This window comes from Ips typographus, linkage group LG3, assembly GCF_016097725.1.
Source record: "Ips typographus isolate SLU linkage group LG3, UJ_Ityp_2.0, whole genome shotgun sequence".
NCBI classification, from domain to species: domain Eukaryota; kingdom Metazoa; phylum Arthropoda; class Insecta; order Coleoptera; family Curculionidae; genus Ips; species Ips typographus.
Genome location: NC_138424.1, coordinates 20,252,538 through 20,266,132, shown reverse-complemented (window position 1 = coordinate 20,266,132; position 13,595 = coordinate 20,252,538). Strand labels below are relative to the sequence as shown.

The 13,595-nt window shown below is 38.1% G+C and overlaps 2 protein-coding genes across 4 annotated transcripts in view; both read right to left on the bottom strand.

The window, feature by feature from the left end:
- Nucleotides 1-13,518, bottom strand: part of LOC145726903 (RAB11-binding protein RELCH homolog) — a 51,958-nt gene extending 38,440 nt beyond the window's left edge. For all 3 annotated transcript variants that reach the window (XR_014177738.1, XR_014177739.1, XM_081976185.1), the window contains exons 1-4: nt 13,135-13,518; nt 12,921-13,079; nt 12,704-12,867; nt 12,480-12,650 (exon numbers count right to left, since the gene is read on the bottom strand). Coding sequence is in view for 1 of the 3 variants with exons in the window: in XM_081976185.1 (XP_081832311.1) it covers nt 12,480-12,650; nt 12,704-12,867; nt 12,921-13,079; nt 13,135-13,384 (744 nt within the window). In the remaining 2 variants the exon portion in view is untranslated. The remainder of the gene's footprint in view (nt 1-12,479; nt 12,651-12,703; nt 12,868-12,920; nt 13,080-13,134) is intronic.
- LOC145726905 (mitochondrial intermediate peptidase) lies at nt 2,575-12,423 on the bottom strand. The gene is made up of 4 exons (XM_081976188.1): nt 11,639-12,423; nt 7,881-8,525; nt 3,314-3,565; nt 2,575-3,257 (listed from the first exon to the last, which is right to left on the bottom strand). Exons 1-4 carry the CDS (start codon nt 12,228-12,230, stop codon nt 2,656-2,658), a joined length of 2,091 nt encoding a protein of 696 aa, XP_081832314.1. The 5' UTR covers nt 12,231-12,423; the 3' UTR covers nt 2,575-2,655.
- Nucleotides 13,519-13,595: the final 77 nt, after the last annotated feature.

The following is a 13,595-nucleotide window of genomic DNA, read 5'->3' as shown; positions in this document are numbered from 1 at the left end:
AACATACCGGTTTTTGATAACCGGTAACTCGGTTAGTTTGATAGCTACCGCAACCGGGTTTTCACCAATCAATGTGTAATTACCTTTAAAACTATACTAAACAACCGTAAAAAATATTCAGGAAAACCGGTCAAAACAACCAAAAACGCGCCATAACATGCCGGTTTTTGACAACCGGTAACTCGGTTAGTTTGACAGTTACTGCGACCGGGTTTTCACCAATCAATAGTCCGTGGAATTAGCTTTAAAACTATACTAAACAACCCTAAAAAATATTCAGGAAAACCGGTCAAAACAAGCAAAAAAACTGTCAAACGACAACAACCAAAAACGCCCCATAACATGCCGGTTTTTGACAACCGGTAACTCGGTTAGTTTGACAGCTACTGCGATTGGGTTTTCACCAATCAATAGCCCGTGGAATTAGCTTTAAAACCATACTAAACAACCGTAAAAAATATTCAGGAAAACCGGTCAAAACAAGCAAAAAACTGTCAAACGACAATAACCAAAAACGCCCCATAACATGTCGGTTTTTGACAACCGGTAACTCGGTTAGTTTGACAGCTATCGCGACCGGGTTTTCACCAATCAATAGCCCGTGGAATTAGCTTTAAAACCATTACAAACAACCCTAAAAAAGTTTCAAGAGAACGGGGCAAAACAAGCAAAAAACTGTCAAACGATAACAACCAAAAACGCACCATAACATGCCGGTTTTTGACAAACGGTAACTTGGTTAGTTTGACAACTACCGCGACCGGGTTTTCACCAATCAATAGCCCGTGGAATTAGCTTTAAAACTATACTAAACAACCCTAAAAAATATTCAGGAAAACCGGTCAAAACAAGCAAAAAACTGTCAAACGACAACAACCAAAAATGCACCATAACATGCCGGTTTTTGACAACCGATAACTTGTTTAGTTTGACAACTACCGCGACCGGGTTTTCACCAATCAATAGCTCGTGGAATTAGCTTTAAAACCATTACAAACAACCGTAAAAAATATATATGAAAACCGGTCAAAACAAGCAAAAAACTGTCAAACGACAACAACCAAAAACGCACCATAACATGCCGGTTTTTGACAAACGGCAACTTGGTTACTTTGACAGCTATCGCGACCGGGTTTTCACCAATCGATAGCCCGTGGAATTAGCTTTAAAATCATACTAAACAACCCTAAAAAATGATCAGGAAAACCGGTCAAAACAAAAACTGTCAAACGACAACAACCAACGCACCATAACATGCCGGTTTTTGACAACCGGTAACTCGGTTAGTTTGACAGCTACTGCGATTGGGTTTTCACCAATCAATAGCCCGTGGAATTAGCTTTAAAACCATACTAAACAACCGTAAAAAATATTCAGGAAAACCGGTCAAAACAAGCAAAAAACTGTCAAACGACAATAACCAAAAACGCCCCATAACATGCCGGTTTTTGACAAACGGTAACTTGGTAAGTTTGACAGCTATCGCGACCGGGTTTTCACCAATCAATAGCCCCTGATGGAATTAGTGTTAAAACCATACTAAACAACCGTAAAAAATATATATGAAAACCGGTCAAAACAAGCAAAAAACTGTCAAACGACAACAACCAAAAACGCACCATAACATGCCGGTTTTTGACAAACGGCAACTTGGTTACTTTGACAGCTATCGCGACCGGGTTTTCACCAATCGATAGCCCGTGGAATTAGCTTTAAAATCATACTAAACAACCCTAAAAAATGATCAGGAAAACCGGTCAAAACAAAAACTGTCAAACGACAACAACCAACGCACCATAACATGCCGGTTTTTGACAACCGGTAACTCGGTTAGTTTGACAGCTACTGCGATTGGGTTTTCACCAATCAATAGCCCGTGGAATTAGCTTTAAAACCATACTAAACAACCGTAAAAAATATTCAGGAAAACCGGTCAAAACAAGCAAAAAACTGTCAAACGACAATAACCAAAAACGCCCCATAACATGCCGGTTTTTGACAAACGGTAACTTGGTAAGTTTGACAGCTATCGCGACCGGGTTTTCACCAATCAATAGCCCCTGATGGAATTAGTGTTAAAACCATACTAAACAACCGTAAAAAATATATATGAAAACCGGTCAAAACAAGCAAAAAACTGTCAAACGACAACAACCAAAAACGCACCATAACATGCCGGTTTTTGACAAACGGCAACTTGGTTACTTTGACAGCTATCGCGACCGGGTTTTCACCAATCGATAGCCCGTGGAATTAGCTTTAAAACCATTACAAACAACCCTAAAAAAGTTTTAAGAGAACGGGGCAAGACAAGCTAAAAGCTGTCGAAATACGACAACCAAAAAACGAACCATTAACTGTCACTTTTTCACAGTTGGCAACTTGATTAATTTGACAGTTAGTGCGACCGGGTTTTCACCAATCGATAGCCCTGGGGGTTAACTTTAAAACCATACCAAACAAGCCCAAAATATTTCTAGGTTAACCGGAGATTTGGGCCAGATAGTGTTTGGTTGCACTTGAAGTTTTTTATGTAATCCAGTAAGGAAAAGTTCGATTTTATGCAAGAAACTGTTTCTTTTTATATAAAACGTTTATTTTTTAACATAAGAAAGCAACAATTAATAAAACAACACTTAATAAACAAGTCAAAACTTATGATTTAACAACTAAATCGACTTGACTTTGATGAAGTTCGATTTCATCCAATAAGGCTCGAGCGAAAACATTAGGACTGGGTTCGATGTTCAAAAAATCCCCGACCAGTTGTTTAGGATTCTTCCCACCACCAAATGCCAAGCATTCTTTTCTATATTTCTCCCCGCTGCTGCGGCTTAGAGGATCTTTCTCAAAGTAAGTCTTCCAGATCAAATAAGCCACGGACCTGGACACCAAATAGGAATAATATTTGGCGCCATAGCCCACCAGGTGACTGAAGCGCAATTGCCACGCCGTATTCGGGACATACGGTAAAGCGTAATACTGTTTTTGAATGTCGGCCAATACTTCAGTTGTAGAACCTGTCAAAGGATGTTGTCCGTGATAGGCTTGATCCAAAGCGGCGTAGAATATTTGCAATTGCGTTTCGCTGGCCGTGAAAAGATGCTTTGAACCGCACAATCTGTGAAGCATATCGTCGGTCATGGGAAGATTCGTTTGAAAGTGACGGGCAAAGTGTTTTAACACTCTTATATCCGATGCAAAGTATTCCATTAGTATTGAAGGTACTTCCGCAAAATCGGTACTGCAACGAGTACCTGAAATTAACAACTCTCTTCCACTTACTTGAAAAAACAATTATTAAGTTTCAGACCAGTGACGTGCTGATACTGGGTCCTGCCCAGCATGGAATGCATCGCATGTCCCATTTCGTGAAATAAGTTATCCACCATGCTGGGTGTCAGTAAACTAGGACTAGACCATCGCGGTGCTGGTAAATTTAGCATTAGCACCACTATTGGTAGTTGGTATTGGCCGTCATCCAGTTCTCTACCACCCTTAATGGTAAAGTGACAGTCCTGATTGGGTTTTCCTGATCTTTCGTACAAATCACAGTAAATGTAACCTAAAAAGCAACAACCTCAGGTGACACTGGTTTAAAATGTTTTCATATTTATTATGATCTAAGAGATTTAAGAGGATTTAAAAAGTTTTTTAATGTACAGGGTGTCGCAATTACGATGGGTTTAACGGGTCTCCAAAACTAGTAAAGATATGTGCTCGATTTTTGTGAATCGAACGATCGTGTAGTCGTTTCTTTCACAGCTGCCCTACTTTCTGAGCTACAGGGTGATTTTGAAAATATGACAATTTGGAACCTCCAAAGAAGGAAAGTTTTCCTCCTGGAAAGTTCCAAAGTTGTCCAAATTTTTGTAGTGCCTTCTAAAACTTGCCAAATCGTTCTAGAGCCTTTGGCAACGTTTTCAAACCTTCCAGACCTATGCAGAAGCTTCTAGAACCACCCAGAACGCCTTTTGCAACGTTCCAAATCTTTGAAGAAGCGTTTCTAGCTTGCCAGAACGTTCTAGAGCTTTTTGCAACGTTCCAAAGTATTTCAAATCTTTGTAGAAGCTTCTAAAACTTGGCAGAACGTTCTAAAACCTTCAGTTCGTTTTCAAATCTTCCAGATCTTTGATAAAGCTTCCAGAACTTGTTAGCTGATTATAGAGCTTTAGACAACGTTCCAAAACCTTTCAGATCTTTGACGGAGATTCTAAAACGTTCTAGAGCCTTTGGCAACGTTCCCAAACCTTCCAGTCTTATGCAGAAGCTATGTTATAGAGCCTTCTGCAGCGTTCCAAAACCTTACAGATCTTTGAAGAAGCTTCAAGTTATTGCCTAATCGTTTTAGCGCCTTTGGCAACTTTCCCAAACCTTCCAGACCTTTGAAGAACCTTATAGAACTTGCCAAATCGTTTTGGAGCCTATGGCAACTTTCCCAAACCTTCCACACCTTTGCAAATACTTCTAGAACTTGTCAGAATGTTATAGAGCCTTCTGCAGTGTTCCAAAACCTTACAGATCTTTGAAGAAGCTTCAAGTTATTGCCTAATCGTTTTAGCGCCTTTGGCAACTTTCCCAAACCTTCCAGACCTTTGAAGAAGCTTCTAGAACTTGCCAAATCGTTTTAGAGCCTTTGGCAACTTTCCCAAACCTTCCACACCTTTACAAATACTTCTAGAACTCGTCAGAATGTTATAGAGTATTTGGAAAAGTTCCAAATTATTCCGGGACTTTGGTGAAGCTTCTAGAACTACCCAGAACGTTCTAAAGTCTTATGCAACGTTCCAAATCTTTGAAGAAGCTTCTATAGCTAGGCCAGAACATTCTAAAACCTTTGACAACATTCTCAAACCTTCCAGACCTATCCAGAAGCTTCAAGTTATTGCCTAATCGTTTTAGAGCCTTTGGCAACTTTCCCAAACCTTCCAGACCTTTGAAGAAGCTTCTAGAACTTACCAAATCGTTTTAGATCCTTTGACAACTTTCCCAAACCTTCCACACCTTTACAAATACTTCTAGAACTCGTCAAAATGTTATCGAGATTTTGGCAAAGTTCCAAATTATTCCGGATCTTTGATGAAGCTTCTAGAACTACCCAGAACGTTATAAAGTCTTATGCAACGTTCCAAATCTTTGAAGAAGCTTCTATAGCTAGGCCAGAACATTCTAAAACCTTTGACAACATTCTCAAACCTTCCAGACCTATCCAGAAGCTTCTAGAACTTGTCAGAATGTTATAGAGCCTTCTGAAGCGTTCCAAAACCTTACAGATCTTTGAAGAAGCTTCAAGTTATTGCCTAATCGTTTGAGAGCCTTTGGCAACTTTCCCAAACCTTCCAGGCCTTTGAAGAAGCTTCTAGAACTTGCCAAATCGTTTAAGAGCCTTTGGCAACTTTCCCAAACCTTCCACACCTTTACAAATACTTCTAGAACTCGTCAGAATGTTATAGAGTATTTGGAAAAGTTCCAAATTATTCCGGGACTTTGGTGAAGCTTCTAGAACTACCCAGAACGTTCTAAAGTCTTATGCAACGTTCCAAATCTTTGAAGAAGCTTCTATAGCTAGGCCAGAACATTCTAAAACCTTTGACAACATTCTCAAACCTTCCAGACCTATCCAGAAGCTTCAAGTTATTGCCTAATCGTTTTAGAGCCTTTGGCAACTTTCCCAAACCTTCCAGACCTTTGAAGAAGCTTCTAGAACTTACCAAATCGTTTTAGGTCCTTTGACAACTTTCCCAAACCTTCCACACCTTTACAAATACTTCTAGAACTCGTCAAAATGTTATCGAGATTTTGGCAAAGTTCCAAATTATTCCGGATCTTTGATGAAGCTTCTAGAACTACCCAGAACGTTCTAAAGTCTTATGTAACGTTCCAAATCTTTGAAGAAGCTTCTATAGCTAGGCCAGAACATTCTAAAACCTTTGACAACATTCTCAAACCTTCCAGACCTATCCAGAAGCTTCTAGAACTTGTCAGAATGTTATAGAGCCTTCTGAAGCGTTCCAAAACCTTACAGATCTTTGAAGAAGCTTCAAGTTATTGCCTAATCGTTTGAGAGCCTTTGGCAACTTTCCCAAACCTTCCAGGCCTTTGAAGAAGCTTCTAGAACTTGCCAAATCGTTTAAGAGCCTTTGGCAACTTTCCCAAACCTTCCACACCTTTACAAATACTTCTAGAACTCGTCAGAATGTTATAGAGTATTTGGCAAAGTTCCAAATTATTTCGGATCTTTGATGAAGCTTCTAGAACTACTCAGAACGTTCTAAAGTCTTATGCAACGTTCCAAATCTTTGAAGAAGCTTCTATAGCTAGGCCAGAACATTCTAAAACCTTTGACAACATTCTCAAACCTTCCAGACATTTGAAGAAGCTTCTAGAACTTGTCACAATGTTCTAGAGCCTTCTGCAGCGTTCCAAAACCTTACAGATCTTTGAAGAAGCTTCAAGATATTGCCTAATCGTTTGAGAGCCTTTGGCAACTTTCCCAAACCTTCCAGACCTTTGAAGAAGCTTCTAGAACTTGCCAAATTGTTTTACAGCCTTTGGCAACTTTCCCACACCTTCCACACCTTTACAAATACTTCTAGAACTCGTCAGAATGTTATAGAGTATTTGGCAAAGTTCCAAATTATTTCGGATCCTTGATGAAGCTTCTAGAACTACCCAGAACGTTCTAAAGTCTTATGTAACGTTCCAAATCTTTAAAGAAGCTTCTATAGCTAGGCCAGAACGTTCTAAAACCTTTGACAGCTTTCTCAAACCTTCCAGACCTATCCAGAAGCTTCTAGAACTTGTCAGAATGTTATAGAGCCTTCTGAAGCGTTCCAAAACCTTCCTGACCTTTGAAGACGCTTCTAGAACTTGCCAAATCGTTTTAGAGCCTTTGGCAACTTTCCCAAACTTTCCACACCTTTACAAATACTTCTAGAACTCGTCAGAATGTTATAGAGTATTTGACAAAGTTCCAAATTATTTCGGATCTTTGATGAAGCTTCTAGAACTACCCAGAACGTTCTAAAGTCTTATGCAACGTTCCAAATCTTTGAAGAAGCTTCTATAGCTTGCCAGAACGTTCTAAAGCCTTTGACAACTTTCTCAAACCTTCCAGACATTTGAAGAAGCTTCTAGAACTTGTCAGAATGTTATAGAGCCTTCTGCAGCGTTTCAAAACCTTCCAGGTCTTTGAAGAAGCTTCTAGAAATTCCCAAATTGTTCTAGAGCCTTTGGCAACTTTCTCAAACCTTTCAGATCTTTGATGAAGCTTCTCAAACTTGTCAGAACGCTATAGAGACTTATGCAACATTTCAAAACTTTCCAAATCTTTGACGGAAATTCTAAAACTTTCTAGAGCCTTTGACAACATTCTCAAATCTTCCAGACCTATCCAGAAGCTTCTAGAACTTGTCAGAATGTTATAGAGCCTTCTGCAGCGTTCCAAAACCTTACAGATCTTTGAAGAAGCTTCAAGTTATTGCCTAATCGTTTGAGAGCCTTTGGCAACTTTCCCAAACTTTCCACACCTTTACAAATACTTCTAGAACTCGTCAGAATGTTATAGAGTCTTTGAAAACGCAAAAAAACTGGTTGGATATTTAAATTATACGCGTTTTTTCGGGAAACCATTTGTAGTGCTTCTGCGTCGCTCATAATAAAGAAAATACGAGTTTACGTTACGGTTTCCAATTTGTCATATTTTCAAAATCACTCTGTAGCTCAGAAACAAAGGCAGCTGTACAGCACCATCGTTCGACGCACAAAAAGCGAGCTTTGAAACACCCTGTACATTACAGGTGTGGTATGAGCAAATTATACTCAGACTCCTGAGTATAAAAATGCTCATACTACACTAGTAAGGTAACTAATATCCTTACCTAGCAATCCTTCAGTTTCATGTATTACCGACAATTTGTAAACATCAGAAGACCAACATTCACCAGAAGCAACTTCAGTATTAACCAACTGAATGCCGTACAACGCCTGGAATAGGAGGTTCAGTCCATCCATACAAGCACCCAACGAGAAATACGGCGAATACTCCTTGGACGACACTCTGAACCAGTCTCTTTTAGCCGTTTGAGTGTAATATGGTACGTCCCACGACGCTATGGAACCGCATCCGGGCGCTTCGGCTTGTTTTATTTTGTCCATGATTCGAAAATCGTCCCGGGCTTTATCCCAAATATTGTCATTCAAAGTGTCAAGAAACCGGGACACGTTTTCCGGCCTGTCTATGGTCGAGCCTCGAAGCGCCCGTTCTGAATACGAACGGAAATCGCATATTTTGCCTAACTCGTCTCGCGCCTCCAGCAGACTAGACAGCAATTGTTCCTGTTTCGGGTCGGGGTGCAGAAAAATTTTATAGGCCACTTCACGAGCGACCGGATTGGTCGAATCAGTGTAAAGGCCATTTATGAAAATCGTATCTCCGTCTGACATAAAAATATGTCGGACATTTTGGGGTAGAATATCTTTACGGATCAGTCGAGGAGCGGCCGTACCACTAACAAATTGTTGTCCTGGAAGTACAAGTTGAAAACTTTAGAAATACTTTGTTGGAACATGGATATACAGAGCGACTCACTTTTATTTAGGTAATGTAGAATTACTATGTTTAAACTGGTGTTGTCAAGCTAGAGAGAATTGTGGGTTTTTCAAAACATGAAAAATCACACCATTAAACCTTACTAACCTAACCTAATCATCCTTATTAAAATAGTACAATTTTGCTTATAATTATAGAAAATTAGAGAGAAAAAAAAGCCAAGAAAGTTGAATGAATTTTAGGAGAATTTAAGAGAACAATGCAGAAAAGGCTAATACAGCAATTCACGCAAACAAATTTGGAATATTTGGAAATAACAACGTCCAAGTAGATGTGTTTAGTCTTTACAGCTCCACGGAACCAAATTTGACAGTTCTGACGTTAAGAAACATACTTTTTTTACGTCACGTGAAGGTTGTCATAACTGTCGAAACCCAAAGTAGTATCAAATTACCCAGTAGTTGCTTATTTCAAAAATTACGCTGGAAGTTGTCCTTAAAGCCCCATGAAGCCAAATTTGATAGTTAAAAACGTTAAAGCTACTTCACTTGCGTCACGTGACAGCTGTCATAACTGTCAAACGTCACTAACCAGTGACCTGAAAGTATAAAATACCAAGTAAATGTGTTTCTTTGAGGAGTTGCACTGTAAGTTGTGTTCACAGCTCCATGAAGCCAAATTTGTCAGTTCTGTTATTAAGGAGCGCTTTTATACTTTTCATACGTCACGTGACAGCTGTCATAACTGTCGAAACCCGTTTACCAGTGACTTGAAACTATAAAATTAGAAAATGTTGCTTATTTGAGGAATTGCAATAGAAGTTTTGTTTAAAGCTCCATGGAGCCAAATGTGACAGTGGGGATGTTAAAGATACTTTGCTTGCGTCACGTGACAGCTGTCATAACTGTCAAACGTCACTAACCAGTGACCTGAAAGTATAAAATACCAAGTAAATGTGTTTCTTTGAGGAGTTGCACTGTAAGTTGTGTTCACAGCTCCATGAAGCCAAATTTGTCAGTTCTGTCGTTAATGAGCGCTTTTATACTTTTCATACGTCACGTGACAGCTGTCATAACTGTCGAAACCCGTTTACCAGTAACTTGAAACTATAAAATTAGAAAATGTTGCTTATTTGAGGAATTGCAATAGAAGTTTTGTTTAAAGCTCCATGGAGCCAAATGTGACAGTGGGGATGTTAAAGATACTTTGCTTGCGTCACGTGACAGCTGTCATAACTGTCAAACGTCACTAACCAGTGACCTGAAAGTATAAAATACCAAGTAAATGTGTTTCTTTGAGGAGTTGCACTGTAAGTTGTGTTTACAGCTCCATGGAGCCAAATTTATCAATTCTGTTAAGAAACTCTTTAGACGACTTAAAACGATTTTGGATTGGTAATTTCGCCTCCCAGCTGCGTAATTTTTGACAGCTGTCAGGTGACGTCAAAAACATATTAAAGTGTCTGTCAATGTCACAATTCTCTCTAAGGAGCTATAAACACAACTTGCAATACGATTTATCAAAGAAATACAACTAATCTGCCGATTCCAGTTGTATGTTTCTACTGAATGAGTTTTGACAGACGTAAAAAACATCAAAGTGTCATCAGGCCTCACAAATGTCAAATTCTATTGAGGTGTAAATACAAGGCACAATTATTTTGCATTTAATAGGTTCATGTCACTGCTGTATAAGTTTTAATAGTTATAACAAGTGGGACCTGACTATACGACACTCTGAAAAGTGTCATTACTGTCAAATTTGACATCTTAAACTGTCAACTGGCAAATTCAACTTCACAGAGCTTTCGGGGCACTGTTTAATAAGTTGTGACGGCTATCAGGTGGCTATAAGCCTGTCATTTAACGTCATAAGTAGTTCAGTTCGTCAAAGCAACCCACATTTTTCCAACCACAGGAATTAAAAACTTACTTAACTGGCTCTTTTTTTTTTGTTGATTCTGAATGAATTTTTTAGGAAACCTAATTAAGTAGTGTTTTGAATGTGATATTTTGCACCTGAACTGTCGCATTTAAATTACTAACTTGGGTTAAACTAACTTCCTAACCTAACCTTTCAGCATTTTTTCTATTTTCAAATATTCTGCAATTTTTGTAATAATTTTTTAAGTTTTGTAATTCTAGAAGTAATTTTAGAAGTCTTATGTTAATTTTCAATAGTATTTGGACTTATGAAGGTAATTGGGGTGGTTTAGTAATTGGTAATTCCTGTGTGGAGCTAAGGTCAACATTTTTACTTAAACTATTTCAGAAACACACTTTTTGGGTCACTATAGCCCTGGGTGAGGGCAATCCACTGACCCAAAAATGCACAGGGTGTCCCATTTGAATTTTCTGACTTTTGGCACTGTGGATGCAGTGATGTCATTTTTCAAGCAAATTTTTTCAAGAGGTTGAAATCCATAATTTTTCTTGGGTAATTGATAGTTCAGTTTGTAGCAGTATCAACAAAGTGTTATTTCTATTCTTGTTTTGTGTTCTAGAATGTTGTCAATAATTTTTCTAATTTCAGAAGACTACAGAAATTTCTTCTAAATAATAATAATCTGTTGTTATCACAAACATCCATTAGTGGATATGCATTGGAAGAAGAAGAAGAATAATAATCTAATTGTACTTTAACAGTTATTTTTGTAATTTGTTCAGTACTTTGGGTAATTTTACTATTTTTAAGGTGATTTTAAGAATCATTGCTTATGTATTATAATGTTAATTTTTTCAAAATTACTTGTGTTACCTCTGGGATAGCTTAAAAATACATTAAGGCAATAAACCATAAATCCATCAAAAGGTGAGATGTGGATTAAGACAGTATCGTCATAAATTACATTTGTGCTTATTATCCATGTCATTACTTTGGAAAACTCTGTTTCAAGCAAATTAAACTATTTCTTCAAAGTTTCTTATAATTATTATTTATTTTGTAGAATTCTTATAAAGTGAGTGAGTTTCCTTAGCAGTGAATAAAATGTATTAATCTTACATACCATGTACTAAAAATGATCTCTGTATAAAATATTCAAAATGACTAATTAAATAATTAATTTAAGATAAAAAATGTACTTACCTAAATGTAAAATGTCATTATTAAGAGCCACTACAGTGTTCCTTTTTTCATCACTAAGATGTATTCCACACTGCTCGAAATCAAACAAAAACAACTCTCCAACATGATTATCAATTTCAATGGTTTTAACACAGTCTCCTTCTCTAACAGCTTTACTCAAAGCTTTATACAGTGCAATGTTTGTATTTAATTTCTCTACAATCCCACTCACAGTAGCACAAGCATCTTGCGCAGCATGACTGTACTCTCCCTGAGGATGCGACAATCTGACAAACTCTGCCAGGTCGGCCACTTGACACAGACAGTCGGAGATTTCATCGAAAATTTGTACCATTTTTCTGCTCCGCGAGCTGCTCAAAGCTTCTGCAATGAGCTTGTCAGTTCTCTGAATGCAGTTTTCTTTGAGAGCGTAAAAACCGTCGTGGGTTTTGAGTTCGGGGACGCCAAAAAGACCCACATCTTTACTTCTCAAGTTGGATTTTGGTACTGGTCTAGCATTGAAAGCCTCGGCCAGTGGTGACCATATCGAAACGGCCGCCCGCGAAGCGGACCATACCGATAATCGTTTCCGATGCACAAAACGGCAAAACATAACGTATTTCACTTTGAAATTGCCACTATTAAATACAATTTTGAGTATTTATGTTTATTTCATAATTTTTCTTCTAGTTATTATAACCTAACAAATTTCTGACAGACCAACCGACAAACGTCAAAAGGGTTTGTTTATATTGCGATCTCTGTCTTTTACAGGCTCACAAGAGAGAAAAAAAATGTACAACTATAACCAAACTTTTTAAAATTGGAAGTGGCTACAGACTCATAAACAATAATAATTTACCTGTTCTAAAATAATATCCTCTTTGTTCTCCTCAAAGTCCTGGATCTGATCAGTTTGTGTTGCAACTGTAACACCACTTTGACCGCTCTGTCGCAGGCCTTCCCTGTACAAATGTATGAGTTCTGGTGGCTTAGAAATATTAAGCCCCACATCATCCCAATCATCAAAATCCTAAAAAAAACACTAAAAAAACCTCAATAACAACACTTTACCTGTCAATATACTTGATTTTGGTTTTCGTCAGCAAAAGTAATGGAGGTCAACTTGTAACCTTGCAACAACAAATATTCATTTATTAAAAAATTCAAAGCTTTCTGCTCATAAGGCTTAATGGTGGTGTAAGACACATTTCTTAAGGAGCCTTTATTTGGTGTGCTGGTCTCAGACTCTTAAATCACTTGATTAACATAAAGTTTTCTTTAAAAAAAAAGTGCCACTAACCTACAGCTGATGTCAGGTTATTCCTCAAAGCACTGATGGTATCTTTAGCCTTGCGCAGCTCAAATTCCAACACAGCCACTCGTTCGTCCCCCACTGCACCATCCTCTGAGTATCTTGTCAAATCTAGGCTATCAAGGGTTGCCTGACTTCCTGAGCGAGCTGTTGTATTACAATTGCAAGAAAAATTCACTTTGATTAATACACAATAACATACACAATCGAGTTGCAGTTTCTTGGGTGTTTGCCTCGAAATTTCCAGGGTTTGAAAAAAAGTCCCGTAACAGTTTCAGCTCTTTGCCTGCTTCAACAAGTTCATTGTGCAACTCTAGGGCTGTTAGTAGCAGTCTGTCCTCCAGCAGTGTTTCAGCAATTTCATGGTAAGAGAGTTTTTTGTTTCTTTTGCCTAAAGGAGCCTCACTTGTATCCTTGCTATCACAAGTAATTTTATCCAGGGCCAGGGACATTATTAAATTGTACTAAAGTTAAATTACTAGAACATGGTAAAGTTATAACTTAAAACATTAAAAAGTTATTGAAAATATTTGAAAAAACAAATTTGTTTATTTATTTTTTCCTACTCATGGATGGTGGGAGTGGTTATTTATTGTATGTAAAATAACGGGACTTGTGAAAAGTACCTTTGAATGTATAACCAATGTATCTGCATCCTGCTCT

What these genes read in the sequence shown, in the direction of transcription:
- LOC145726905 (XM_081976188.1), bottom strand. Translation starts at nt 12,230, where the DNA reads ATGTTTTGCCGTTTTGTGCATCGGAAACGATTATCGGTATGGTCCGCT. An exon ending in TAATGACATTTTACATTTAG is followed by an intron (nt 8,526 to 11,638) that starts GTAAGTACATTT and finishes TTGTACTTCCAG; the next exon opens with GACAACAATTTGTTAGTGGT. An exon ending in TGAAACTGAAGGATTGCTAG is followed by an intron (nt 3,566 to 7,880) that starts GTAAGGATATTA and finishes GTTGCTTTTTAG; the next exon opens with GTTACATTTACTGTGATTTG.